At 40.1% G+C, this 13,634-nt stretch overlaps 1 protein-coding gene across 5 annotated transcripts in view; it reads right to left on the bottom strand.

Annotated features, from left to right (window-relative positions):
* iqsec3a (IQ motif and Sec7 domain ArfGEF 3a) overlaps nt 1-13,634 on the bottom strand; it is a 74,482-nt gene that overhangs the window by 48,473 nt on the left and 12,375 nt on the right. For all 5 annotated transcript variants that reach the window (XM_068306747.1, XM_068306749.1, XM_068306751.1 and 2 more), the window contains exon 2: nt 12,035-12,115. In XM_068306747.1, the coding sequence (XP_068162848.1) occupies nt 12,035-12,115 (81 nt within the window). The remainder of the gene's footprint in view (nt 1-12,034; nt 12,116-13,634) is intronic.

The raw sequence follows: 13,634 nt of genomic DNA, 5'->3' as shown, positions 1-13,634 counted from the left end.
AAAAGCTAAAACCATGAGGTTAAAGTTCCTGAAACCTTCACAGCTGAGAGCATCGGTAGAATCCTTTGTTAAATTACCATTGTCTGTCTCTCAGATGATTTAAGATGGTAGTAGCTGCAGGCGATAAGTTAAATATGTTTGCTTTCCTCCTTTTATGATGGATATTGAAGATATAAATAAGTGTCTGTTTGTGAACCAAAATGAATTACAATCCACCATGAAACAAATGATAAATATAGTAAAATCTAATACATTTCCAGGCATTTATTCTGCACTCTGCTGTGATACAATGTGATTTAAAATAGTGCCAATGCACCCAAAGTGAAAAACATCAATCTATTTCCTTCATTCGCATCAGCAGCTTTTCGAAATCCTGCTGATGATCGCTTACACACTCCTTTCTGTAAGTAAAGAAGGTTTCCATAATATTGTCAAACTGCATAGCGATGCAACATCTTGTTGTGGTCTCCAACTTTAGTTGATTTATGCTATATATGTTTTCTGCCCTGGGCGGGGTAGTGGTGCAGTGGGGAGCGCTGTCGCCGCACAGCGAGGCAGTTCCGGGTTTCAGTCCCGCTCTGTGCGGAGTTTGCACGTTCTCCCCTGTGTCTGCATGGGTTCTCTCCGGGTTCTCCGGCTTCCTCCCACCTCCAAAAACATGAGCTTCAGGTTGATTGGCTGGTCTCAAATTGCCCGTAGGTGTGAGCGTATGCATGCGTGTTTGTCTGTGTCTCTGTGTGGCTTCACAGTGCGCTGGTGTCGCGCCCGGAGTGTGCCCTTAGTCAGCTGGGATAGGATCCAGCTCTCTAACCACTTCATCCAGCAAGCGGTTGACGTGGTTAGAGAAAATGAATGAATGTTCTCTGCCTCCCCATCGTCATCCAGTCTTCACCAACTTCATCATGTCATCAGCTTCATCAGTCTAAGCAGAGTCATCAGCCACCACCACCAACATACAGTCTGGAGTCCAGCTACTACTTTACTTAAATTATTTGCTAATCCTTCTCTCTAGTGACAAAATAAAAATGATCATGATTTTCCACACTGCTAGCTCCGTAAGCATGACATTTTTCTGTGTTATCATTCGAACGTCACCGTCACACTTTACTTCTGGCAAATGTCACCAAACTGTTTGAAGAGACATGCTGTCACTTTTTTGGAGAAGACAGTCTCACAATTACGCGTCTCACAGACTTACAGTCTGCAGTTATTTATTCCCTTTCCTACATGCTATATTTGTCAGTGGCAGTTGGCACAAAAAAAAAAAAGAAATGGAGGGAGGGAGGAGGTGTTTATTGTAACAACAGAGCCAAAGCAGAAGAGACATGGTCTGGCATCAGGCATCACAATTCGCTCTTTGGCTCATTCTCTATTATCTGTCATTGTTTCCAGAGACACACACACATAGACAGACACACACGAGCACACACACACTCAGGCACACAATGTAGTACACTCCTATATACTCCAAATCACACTCCCCTCATCGGTGAAATTACTTTCAAGGGAAGGGTTGAAAAAAAAAAGTATGACTCTGCTCATTCTACGGCAAAAATAAAGTTAGACCAGGAGGCAGCCAGGGTTGTGCTTCCATCGACTTTCCACAGGAAAGTAGAGCGATGCTATCCCGTCACGCGAGCCGATAAGAGTGGAAGAAAATTCAATTACATCTCAGTGAAATGTGAAAGTTTTTCTTCCACAGACAGAACTCATCCTGGCCTGTTTCTTCACGTTTAATCTTTCCTCTCACACTGGTCATCATCAGAGATGATGTCAGTCATTAAGGAGCGACCAGACTTGTTGGCAAAGTCAAAGCAGGTCAATCTAATAAAGCGGCTTCCTGTAGGAGTGGACTAATGATGCATTTTACGGTTATCAAATGGGGTGAGGGATCAAATGATGGCCAGATAGAGCACACATGGTAGCAAAATAACAAGTCACTGATAATGTCTTATACTGTACAAGGTGGAGACAAGTTCTCATTGGAGATGCCTCATTAACACTGAATGAGTCACTGACACTCCTCTAAACTTTGTTTCTTTCTTTATGTCCAAGGTTCCTTAAAACCACCGGCATCAAGAAAATTTCTTTGTACTCGACACTAAAGAGGAATAAGCTTTTTTGGATGACACTACTTGGTTATTTTGGGGTTGTTGTTTTTTTACCACACCTCCTCAAAATAAAGTTTGCACTGACAGGCAATGGTTAAAGTTAATGCACGATGCAAAGATAGCTCAACACACACACACAAAAAGAAATAACATTGCTGAAATTGCGGTCACGACTGTACAGTGTGTGCCAAACAGTAAAACAAGAACTCCGTCATCTGATGTTGGACCAATCTTTTTAATGTAATAAGAAAATACAAAAAAGATTTAGTAGCGTCCTCCATATATAAGTGCTATTATAAATATATCCTTGTCATTTCTGATACCAACCACATATTGCAAAGAGGACAGTTTCCTCTCACCAGATGGAGACTTTCAATAAATCGCTTTTTCTTCCGCCATTCTCCTATTTAAACTTCAAGTATTCTCCTTTATTTCTTCCTCCTCGTCCTCCCCATCTCTCATTACAGCGAGCGAGGCGACAGCAGACGAAGGTCGCCCTGTCAGCATTTTTTCGCGTCTACCTCCACCTCCTCCCCGCCACTCATTTCCTTGTTGATCTAAAGTCGTGAGGCTGTCAGAGAGCTGTCAGGACAAGGACTCTACCCAGTGATGTACGCCAAACCTGACAGTGTTACCCACGCCTGGGAAGCCTGATGTCCCATCATACAGAGACGCAGGGAAGAGCTTGTACCTGTTAGACGGCTACCAGGTTCAGAATGTTCTTCACTCTGAGATACAGAGGGTGTGAAATATAAATGCAAGATAGGCTCCACTTTTAGTCTGTCAATACTTTTGATTTTTAACTGGTTAAGTTATTAATAAAAACATTACATCATAATGCAAGCAATTGAAACCTGTTCTGAAAGACAAATCAGATTTTGGGATGGGGTGACAACTGTTCACTTGCTGACACTTTAATTCTCATCGATGTGCATTTCAATGTAATAAAAACTTGTAGTTAAGACATCATCTATAACCTCAGATGATGTCTTAAATGGCTCTTGAGACTTTACAGGAAGCAAAAAGTGGACTTCTTTGTTTAAAATGTTCAAAATAACAGACCTAAATTGTACATTTGTTATCAGTTGTTAGCCTCTTATCAATTCATTGCTTGGTCTTTGCTTCATTAAAATGGACAGGGAATTAAAGCTTACAAGCTGACCTCTTTACTGGCTTTGGGGCTGATTGGTAGGACAGCTGAGAGGACCAGATGCCTGCTTTCAGGGTGTTTGGCTCAAGTTTTATTCTATAATGAGGTGTGGTGTTACACACTGGCACCGGCTTTCATGGTATGAACTAGTGAATGAAAAGGAGGGTGACTGGGATCAAATTTAAATATGTAGTCATTGACTTCTTTATGGTTTAATTGGTGGAGGGACAGAGGATGAAAAATTTGGGCCAGTGGCCAAAAACAGAAAGGTCAGTACAAAATGTGCAGCCAGCATGTGGACAGACAGAAGTCTTTGACTGCCAGTTTCACCCCCTGCAGTTCAGAAGAGACTTATTTCATCCTAGCTGGAGAAAACAGGAACAGAAATAGACTTTCCTCCCTGTATATTTTGCTAGTCTATCTAGGGTCTTTGACTTTCCCATACATAAACACTTACCTTCACACAGGGAACAGAGTAGTGCAGCACACTCAGAAGAGAACTATGGCTACTCTCTGATCCTAGAGATGATAGGGACTGGTAAAATCACAAACCATTAAAAAAAATGAACCAAAAGAGTGGAAAGGGAAGACATTAATAAATCTTGGCACATTTATGAATAGATGCTTGTAGATGATTGTGTGGTAATAGCTTAGAATGATGCTTAAGGTCAATATGTCTATACAGTATATCTATTTTTAGAAAGCGTAAAGGTTAAAAACAGAGAAGGCCATAATCACAATAGGACTTCCTCTCATTATATTTGCTGCAGTTTTCTCTAAAAATGCAAAACACTACAGAATTTTTTTTTCTTTCAGTGATTATGCTGGTGCAGATGGTTACTTATTGCATAATAAGCATTCCTGCAGCATACTCTTATAATGGTAGCTCTGCCCCCCCCCCCCGGGACAAGTGAGTCAGTCCCTGGAAATTACTGAACACGGTGCAGTAGACGACAAAAATGATCATAGCTCCCAGATCGAGCTGTAAAAAGTACATGCATTTTGACATTCGTCTATTTTGTCATTGATTCTAGATGATCAAATGATTGTACTGCATTCATGATTTTCCTCATTACTTCTTGCTGCATATTTCAGCCGATATTATGGCAGGAGTTGTCCCTCCAGGAACAGACAAGTCAGTAAAATGACCAAAAAACTTTGTTTAAATATGGTGCGAAGTTGAATATAAATTATATGACATTCCAATGATAGAAAAACGGCCTGATTGAGACATTTATTAAATTGATTTAGACTGCCATTGTGCCACCTTGCTAGTTTTTAATATTAGAGCAATATAAAATATTAATCGGCACTTCAACAACTTGGTATAGCACTTCCATAAATGCTTAAAAGAGACCTTTTTCTGCAGAGGAAACAGAGGCTAAGATATTAGTCTCTGATGTAGTTTACAAGAACTTTAAATACTATAGTTCCCATGATGCACTTGTTAGGACTCATTTTCATTCACTTGTTCATCCTCTTGAGTCATGGGATAGAATGGAGCCTATTCAAACTCACATCAGGCGGGAGGTGGGGTACACCCTGAACAAGTCGCCATTTCAATGCAGGGCCTCAATTGAGCTGATTACTTTATTGTTTGACTTTACCTGGATACAAACCAAAATTCCCCCACATTTTGCAACACAAACTCCTCTCGAGCTGCAGAAGACACTGAGTGACACTCCTTGTAAAGACCGTGACGTGCAAAATCGATGAAGAGCTTTCACTCTGCCTTTAGAGGCAGTTTGTCTGTGTCAAGTAAGATCTGAGCGCCTGTCCGTTGCATGTACACAGAGGCTGAAAACTTAAAAGGATGCTAATACTGAGGCTCAAACACACAAACTAAAAGTGCAGACACAAGAGACTGCAGCAAACTCATCAAAAGTTGTGCTCTTAATAAACCTCCCCTGTCAAAAAAAACCCCACTGAACTTTCTTCACAATGCTGAGATAAACTGCAGAATAGAGAGATATGAGGACACAGTAATTTGAAAATAGCAGCTGTACATTGGACACATTACTATGAAAGTGAAGAAAGGAGTCGACAAAACCTCTGAAATGATTCTGATGTAACAGCATGGGCAGATTTGATTTCACTGTTGTGTGGAAAGCATCTTGCATAAAGTAGGCCTAAAGGTGGAAATATATTAGTTGTAGCCTCGCTTAATTGGAAATTACTCCAAGCAATCACACTAGACGAAATTCCTTTCATTCTATCGGGATGTTGCTGAGAGTAGAATTCAATTTTGTGAGAATTGAAGTTACTCAAATCCCAGAGGATGTGTTTAAAGAGGAATAAACTGGGTAAAAAAACACATTGGATGAATCACTGGATTCCTGAGGGAAATGACAGCCAGTTGGAAGATGGCAACAGAAATATAGGTAACAAAAGATGATGATTGTTCCATAAATATCACAAAAACTGAGGAAAAAAAGATAAATTCACACATGCTCACGTCAGCTTGGACGTGACAAACTACTCGCAAAGAGTGTCTGGATGTTCTACCATCGCTTCCAGATGTTCCCATGAGAACAAATCTGCAAGCTGACAAGGTCAGCTTCTCCAGCTGAGGCAACATTGCACAACTGCAGCACGCAAGAGAGAGAGAGAGCAAGAGAGGCTGAGGTAGATGAAGATTAAATCATGGGGTGGAGGGGGTGAAAGAAATTTGGCAAACTGTAATTGAAAATGTACCACATGTGAGAAATGTAATTTGCAAATGCACCAGTTAGACTGACGCCAAGCATCTGCCGGTGTGAGGACAAAAACCACATGATTTTGTACTTAAACAAGTCCGGCTTTGTCACCATCCTGAATAACGAGAAAAAAAAAGAAAGGCTTCTATCTCAACATGCCCTTGAAAATCCTCCAACAGACCAAATCAATCATCCTATGACTTCCTCTGTCTGTTCCGATGCATCATTGTTCTTGTAGTCCAGCCCGGCAGCCAGAACCTTTATCTGTCACAGTTGCTACCCAACGTGACAAAGCATCTCCAGCTGCGTCCTTATTCATCCTGCTTCACCTTCGCATTGGCAGGCAGCTTGACTCCTCTAATTAGCAGAGTTTATTATTATTTTCAATGATTAATTAGAGGAAAATGTGTCTTGGTGAGACGACACAGCTGTCTTCTCGTGTCACCACTAGTAGAGAACTAATTTCTTGGAGAAGCACCCCCCCCCCCCCCTTTACCTCGATTTTGTAGCGGCAGCGGCTTCATCCCAACCACTTGTGGAATTTATCAATATTTAATCCAAAGTTACCACAAAAAACATTTTCGAGAAGATAAAACCTTTTAAATCTATTCTGGCTGTGGCCCACATGTGTTCTCCAACAAATCCTTCTTCCTTGCTCACTGCCCTGCAACAAACCAACACCCCCGAAATCATGTGTTCATTAAGATGGATTTCATTCTCTGACAACCCCTAACTTCCTCTCTGACAAGGTAAATCAGTATGGCAGATTGTGTGGGCTAATTAGCATAGCATATCTAATTAAGGTGTGGGGCGTTGTGTACATTTGTGTGCATGTGAGTCATTCATCAAGAGAACAGCAGGAAGACTAATTTAAATGTGTGTGGTTTTTTTTCTTTTTTACTTGGATGATGATGATGATGATGAACAGTATGTTCACGGCAGCTGAATCACCGTCAGGCTTGTGCGTCGTGCCAAAAATATGTACTGTCACCTGCCAAAGGCTGACTGGTCATTCTATTTTTAACTCCAAACCAAACGAGTGAGCGTTCACTACAATATCTGTGAATCATCGTTACTAATCCTCAAAGGGGATTTTTTTTTTTTTGTCTTCACATTCTGCAAGAAGAAGTGAGCAGAAGCAAATTTAAGAAGTAGACAAAGTAAGAAGACTAAGCACACGTATGCAATGCAAATTATGCAAATGCATAGTCATATCATTACTTTGCAAGACATTCTGCACATAAGGGATGTTTTTCCCTCAACTGTTGATGAGGCAGCCGCTGTTGTTATTCATAATTTTTAAGATATTAGTTTCTATATGTGAAGCAGCTCAGGGAACTAGTTTATGCCTCACTCACAAACTCATACATATATTAATTTGAATTTAGATGGGTGCAGAGCTGTTCGATTTTCATCATACAAGTCAATTTATACCCCAGACACCACAGGAAATTAGCTTATAAACAACAGTTTAGATCCGTAGACGTCACAATTTACCTCCTACCCAAGTTGATCCCTTCGCCTCATGTGAACGGCTCCTGAATCTCTTCACAAATAAACCTGTCTTGGCTTTCCAACAGACGGTGGAAGACAGGATTTAATGTAGCTTTAGCACTCATTAGCAGCAGGTGGCACAAAAGGCACAAGTGATGAAGATATTCTTGGCAGATTCAACCTCTTGCTGCAACCTTTCTCTCATGAAGGAATGAAAGGGATTGAGCAGAAATAATTTACACATTTTTATGTAAAATCCTGGTTCTGTGTTTCATTGTAGGGTTAATCAACTTGCATGGCTACTTGGTGATCATTAAGGGAGAAAAAAATCGAAGAGAGAAAATAGTTACCCAGACTAACAAGCTTATTATCCAGCTAATGAGCTAAAATGAACTCTCTTGGTTTTGGTTTGCATGAGCTACTCTTTATCTGTGCTGCATCTTCAGATACAATAAACTGTGGAAAGAATAAGTCATCATGATGGAATCCGGCTATTCTGATTACATAGGAATACAAATCACTCTTCTGAGCACGGCAGGCGGAGGAGCCGCCCACCCGGCAGACACCCGACCAGCCTGCTCCACCTAGATCAGAAACACACACAGCTGGGAAAGGAAGTCGTTTGGCAAGGAAAAACCTCAGCACACAATTCACTGCATCAGCAGCGCTGCCGGCTATTTGTTTTACAAACCAACTGCAAGAAAAACAAAGATGCAACCGGGGAATACAGATGCAATACTTGACTCAAACTACAAATTCGTAGTCCTTCCGAATGCATTTTTTCAATTACTAAACAGTCTGACAAAGGGTCTTCATGGGATCATCGGTACAGCCTGGATTAAAAATATCAGGGGGAGCCTTTTAGAGGCGCAATATGACAAATCTTTTTTTAAGGAAGCAGTGGGATCCATTCTAGTAAGGTCCGTCTACCAAGCATTTCCCAGTGTAATTATTCATACTTTTGCAGCGTAATTCTCAATACTAAAATATTCTAAAATTGCTGTCCTTCTAGTTATTAGGTTTCTGCGGCCCCGTGCATTGAACGTAGCATTTCTCACTTTTGCTGAAACCAAAAAAAGTTCCCTTATGGAACTGTTAAAAAAACCAACAACAAACAATAGTAAAACCCCTGGGTGCAATTTTAGCATACAACAGCAGAGGAAGGCTTCTGCTGCTAATTGAAAAGTTTGTGGCTATCCCACACAATCAGCTCCTTCCACTAGTGATTAGAGATCTTACTTGGTGACCCCGGAACACAAATCCCCTCTAGTCTTTAAAGACTTTGGTGCCTCTTTAAAGCCTAGCATGAGCAACCAGACTGTCAGGGTGAGTTTCCAGCCTCCGCAGGGCTCTCATTACGTGTGACAGTGAAATCTTCACAACTTCTACTTCTTTTTTTTAAATGATCCCACACACAACCCGCTTCCTAACTGCTCAAATAAAGCAGACAGGTACAAACTAAGAGCAAATATGGCTTCAAATTAGTACAGTGAGTTCTTGCAGAAGTTCACGCCAGGGCCCTTTTCTGGGCTGATAGCATCGACACATAGAGGATTGAATTACTCTACGGCTGCAGAGGGAGCAATGATTCTACTTTGTCAGGTTAAGTGTGTGAAATAAGACTTTCCTGACCCACGTCTCACCCCTCTGCAAAGTTTCGCATAAATCAGTTCGGTCGTTTTTCTCGCTGAATCCACCGCATCATCCTGCTTCCTGTTTTTACCTGAGGGATTATGGGAACCATTTTAACAAGTTAAAGGAAATTTGAGCGTGATTATCCATCAAGGGACATAAGAATTTTAATAAACAGCAACGAAATCCTTTAAGTGTTCTGTCACATAATTGAAATATATTATTTACATTAGGAGACAAATATCTACCCCACAGAAACAGTATATGCACTTTTAAAATGAAAAATGTAATTAAAAATTACAATAGATGGCATGCCCGTAAATAAAAGTAAAAAATATAATTCAATATCTTTGGGCCTGAATAAAATAATAGATTTCCCTTATGACCTTGCAGTGTGCACAGGATTATGTGTTATTCGGGAGTATGTAAATTACTCTCTTATGTTGTGTGTACTTTAGTGGCACACTGGCACACGTGTACACACACACACACACACACACACACACACACACACACACACACACATACACACACACATACACAGACAGGGAGCTACAGTGTGTTCTGATTACTGCCAAGCCAAAGCATGCAACATAACAACTGTGCTTTTTTTTTTTTTTTTTCCACATGAACACAGATGCATTACATGTGTCGACAAGAACGCTCACCAGTTTCCATAATGGGAAAGACCCTACAGCACACACACATCGATGCATAATGATACTTTAACATTGCATAAATTACACTTTTAGAACATGATAATATTCAAACATGACTTTGTCAAACTTAACGTGACCACAGTGGAGAGACAAGCCCGCATGGAGTGAACATGAGTGAGAATGGATGCAATGAGGTGTGGGTGCCGTGTGGATTCATGTCGCTGCCGTGTGATGTGGTGAATGCCACGTGAGTAAATGATCAACAAATCACTGACAACGATGTGGAAATACAGAAATCAACAACAACATAATACACCTTCTAAAAAGCGATAAGACACAACAAAATCAAAAGACAAAACCACAAGCTGCTTTCTGTGTCGGCCCCAGAGAGTCCTCTTTTGAAGTGGTTTGCTTCAGAGAGTGGTGGGGGAGGTGTGGGGGTCAGAAAAGACTGTCTGTTGTGCACTTTGCACCGTTGGCTGACAGTCTCGAAGAACGGAGCAATCACAACACACAAACAGCTTCTATCAGGCTATCAGCGATCGATCGATTCTTGTCTTTTCTTTGGTCTTTCCTTCTAGTTTCCCCCTCCAGCGTTGATTTGATGCGAGTCACTCCGTTTCAAATTTAACAACTGCCTCCGGAATTTCAATTCGTGTTTAATAGAGGTATGAAAGCGTGGGTTATGAGTCAATCCTCGTGATAATTGTTCAAAAAATTAACTATCCTTTTAAAGCAAATTGAATATTACTAAACTTTCACTGATTAATCTTATTTATAATTCTCTGCCCTTTATTATATAAATATGTCTTAATACAGAATAGACCTTTGAGATGTACAAGGGCCAGTGTCCACACAGCATTTGTTTTCTGCTTTGTTCGACCTCTGTGATGATGCAGATTGAGTAGTAATAGAACAAATTCACTCTTCTGTGTGAACGCGAGTTGGTGAGACCATGTCTTCAAATTGTAAGAGATAGCAGAACGTTTGGCAATCTCTTTGCCCTATGATTAGAGGATCAAATCAAAGCTATGTAACGAGGAAGGTAAGGTAACATATTTTTGTGCTATTTTAATCCATTCCTCACAATGGAAGTCACACTAGATGCTGATGATGCTGTGTTATACTTTCCTTTGGAAACACTGCATTTCTGTATCAATGCCAACAGAAATGTAACATATCCTAACTGCAAAAGCACTAAATTGCATCACTTCTCTGCCTCTTCCTTTACTTTCCTGACAAAGCAAGTTCTCTGTGGACAAAGGGCCTAACGTGTTGTTTGCTGGTCCTCAGTTTTCTGCCACTTTTAACGTATGGTATGGTGGGGGCTATGGTTTTTCAGGGCATGTTTTTCAGGCCAATGCTGCCAAATAATCCTGCAAAACATGCAGCCAACAACAAACAAAGCATTTTGAGGTGGGCGGCTCAATCATGACCACATGATTTTCAGCAAAACTGTGATAGAGGAGTTGACAAAACATAAAACATTTTGCCTGTCAATTCTACATAAAAGGGCAGAGATTAAAATTGTCAAAGGTCTTTATTTTATTTTTTTTTCTGTTCTTCTTTATCTAAGTTTGTTGCCTGTCTATTCAAAACCAAATACCAATAATTATAGTCCCTCAAAGACAGTGATTGCAAAGTAACAAATGAAACTGGCTTTGGAGGTTGTAAATTGACTGATTTGAAAAGCTTTTACTTGACTTAAGAGTTGGAATTTACATAAAATGTTTGTGCACCATTGGACTTCCAACTGGCAGCATCAACTATGTGTCTGGCATGTGCCAATCTGACAATAAAAGATAAGCATTATCATCCTACTTCTCTTGCATGCACACTTTTTTTCCCCCAATTAATTAAAGCTCCACCAAGGGCTCAACCATCGTCTATGAAATGGGATCTTGAGGCAAATTATTGGCATATAATAATTTTGTTTCAGTAAATCGATCTTGATGGTCTGATAAACACGGCACTAATATGGAAACAACAAATCATATCTTAGATTCATTCAGGGAACAATCTCCAATTTAAAAAGACCCAAAACCCAAGCTGATACATCAGAGAGGGGTCTCGATCTTATTGGCTCTTTTCCCCTGGAAGCATTTACAACCACTTCAATTTGGGTAACGCTGCTGGGGTAGTTGTGTTGCCTAAAGTAGCTGCTGCAGCACCGCTATTAACTGGATGCATGGTAAGTGGCTGCAATTTAAATTTACAGGAAATAAAAAGTGTTCAAAGTGAGTAAGTGCCAAAAGGTTTTGTGCAGAAGGTGCTAGGATGCAGTGGTCTTACCTTGGGACACAGGCGGTCGAGGTCTCCCCCTCGGGGGCCTCTGGAGCGGGGCAGCAAAACTGGTGAAGCACAGTTTGGTTGCTGTGTTGAGAAGAGAAGGCATAGAATTACTTTTTGTTTTGTTTTTTACTCATTTGAATTTTATTTAAAACTGCTTGAAATTTGTTACTAACTCAACCCCTTCCCTGAATAGTGAATGACCAAACATAGGTTAGCATAGCAACCAAATTCTCAGTTTGTCTTACTCTCTAACTAAACGTATAAATGATATAAAAGATTTAAAAATCAAAAAGAAGACACTGATCAAGCCATGTTTGTCAAGGTAAAGGAGTTTAAGTATATTAACATAAAGAAGCTTGCATCAGTGTCTCATATTCTGAGTTTTTGGATATGAGAGGCCATATTTAATGCACTTCACCTTTGATGCATGTTTCTGTGAAAATTATATAAAGAGAACTGATGCAGAACTGTGGAGACTTTGAGTGTTTGATCACCAAAGAGATACAGTAGATGGGGAGAGACTGGAGCGTTCTTTGTTTCAGAGGATGCATCAGCACCACGGACAGAGGAAGAGGAAATGGATGGTTGAGGTTCTATTCATAAGAAAATGTTAAAAGGATGGCTGCCAAGCAGAGTAAATTATTCGATTATGAAATTATTATTTCCTATATCGATTAATATGTCCATTGTTTCATGGCTTAACTGTCCAACCATTTTACTTATAAATTTTTAAAAAAGAGAAAATTGCCTTGTTTTATGTTGTTGTCAGAGACAATCAGAAAACTGAAGAAAAAAAAATACTTTTGCTTTCTTAATGTTAATTATAAAAATACAAGACCATTAATTTTCTGACTAATTGACTAAGTTAATTTCTGACTGAGTGTATCATGTCTAAAGCAATTGCAGTAACATCTTCATCAGTACTTTATTTTTCCTACTTTCCAGCCAAGCTATGGAATGCTATTTTTGTTTTATAATTAACACTGAGGTTGAATTCAATAAAAGTATTTCTAACTTGGCAATTGCATCAACTAATTATTGAATAAAGGTTTTTCTATAGATTTGATAGAAAATTTAGCTCAAATAATGGCAGGGTTTTCAAGACACATGGCTGCACTTTAGCAGAAGAAAAATGCTGGCAGTGAAAGCATCGAGTCGACCGATAATGCATAAAAGTATTTCAAGACATTGCAGAAAATATTTTCAATATTCAGTCCCATGTGAAGGCTGATACTGAAATAGAGCAGGGAAAGAGCAGTGATGTGAAATTTTAATGTCCATCAGAAAGAGCCATGAGTCCATTTGCTTTCTTCCTTCCATCAATGTGCCCTCTCCTTCAACCTGGACGCTCACATACTTCACATTCTTGACATCCAGGCTTTAGCCATCATATTCTGCTGCACCCCCCCCCCCATAGCCTCTCTCTCAGTCCCTTTTACACTGATTCGCCATTGTGTCGGTGCGAGTCCCATCCCCCTATTTGGAGACATGAGGTTACGCAAGAGAGGACTTTGCTCAATAATTCTTTGCTGTCAAAAGATGCACCAAGTGAAGAGCTTTCCATATGCATTGCCCTATCCTTGAAAACCAGACAGATAGG

This window comes from Antennarius striatus, chromosome 22, assembly GCF_040054535.1.
Source record: "Antennarius striatus isolate MH-2024 chromosome 22, ASM4005453v1, whole genome shotgun sequence".
NCBI lineage: Eukaryota > Metazoa > Chordata > Actinopteri > Lophiiformes > Antennariidae > Antennarius > Antennarius striatus.
Note: the sequence above shows the minus strand (reverse complement) of the source record. Positions and strands in the feature narration are given on the sequence as shown.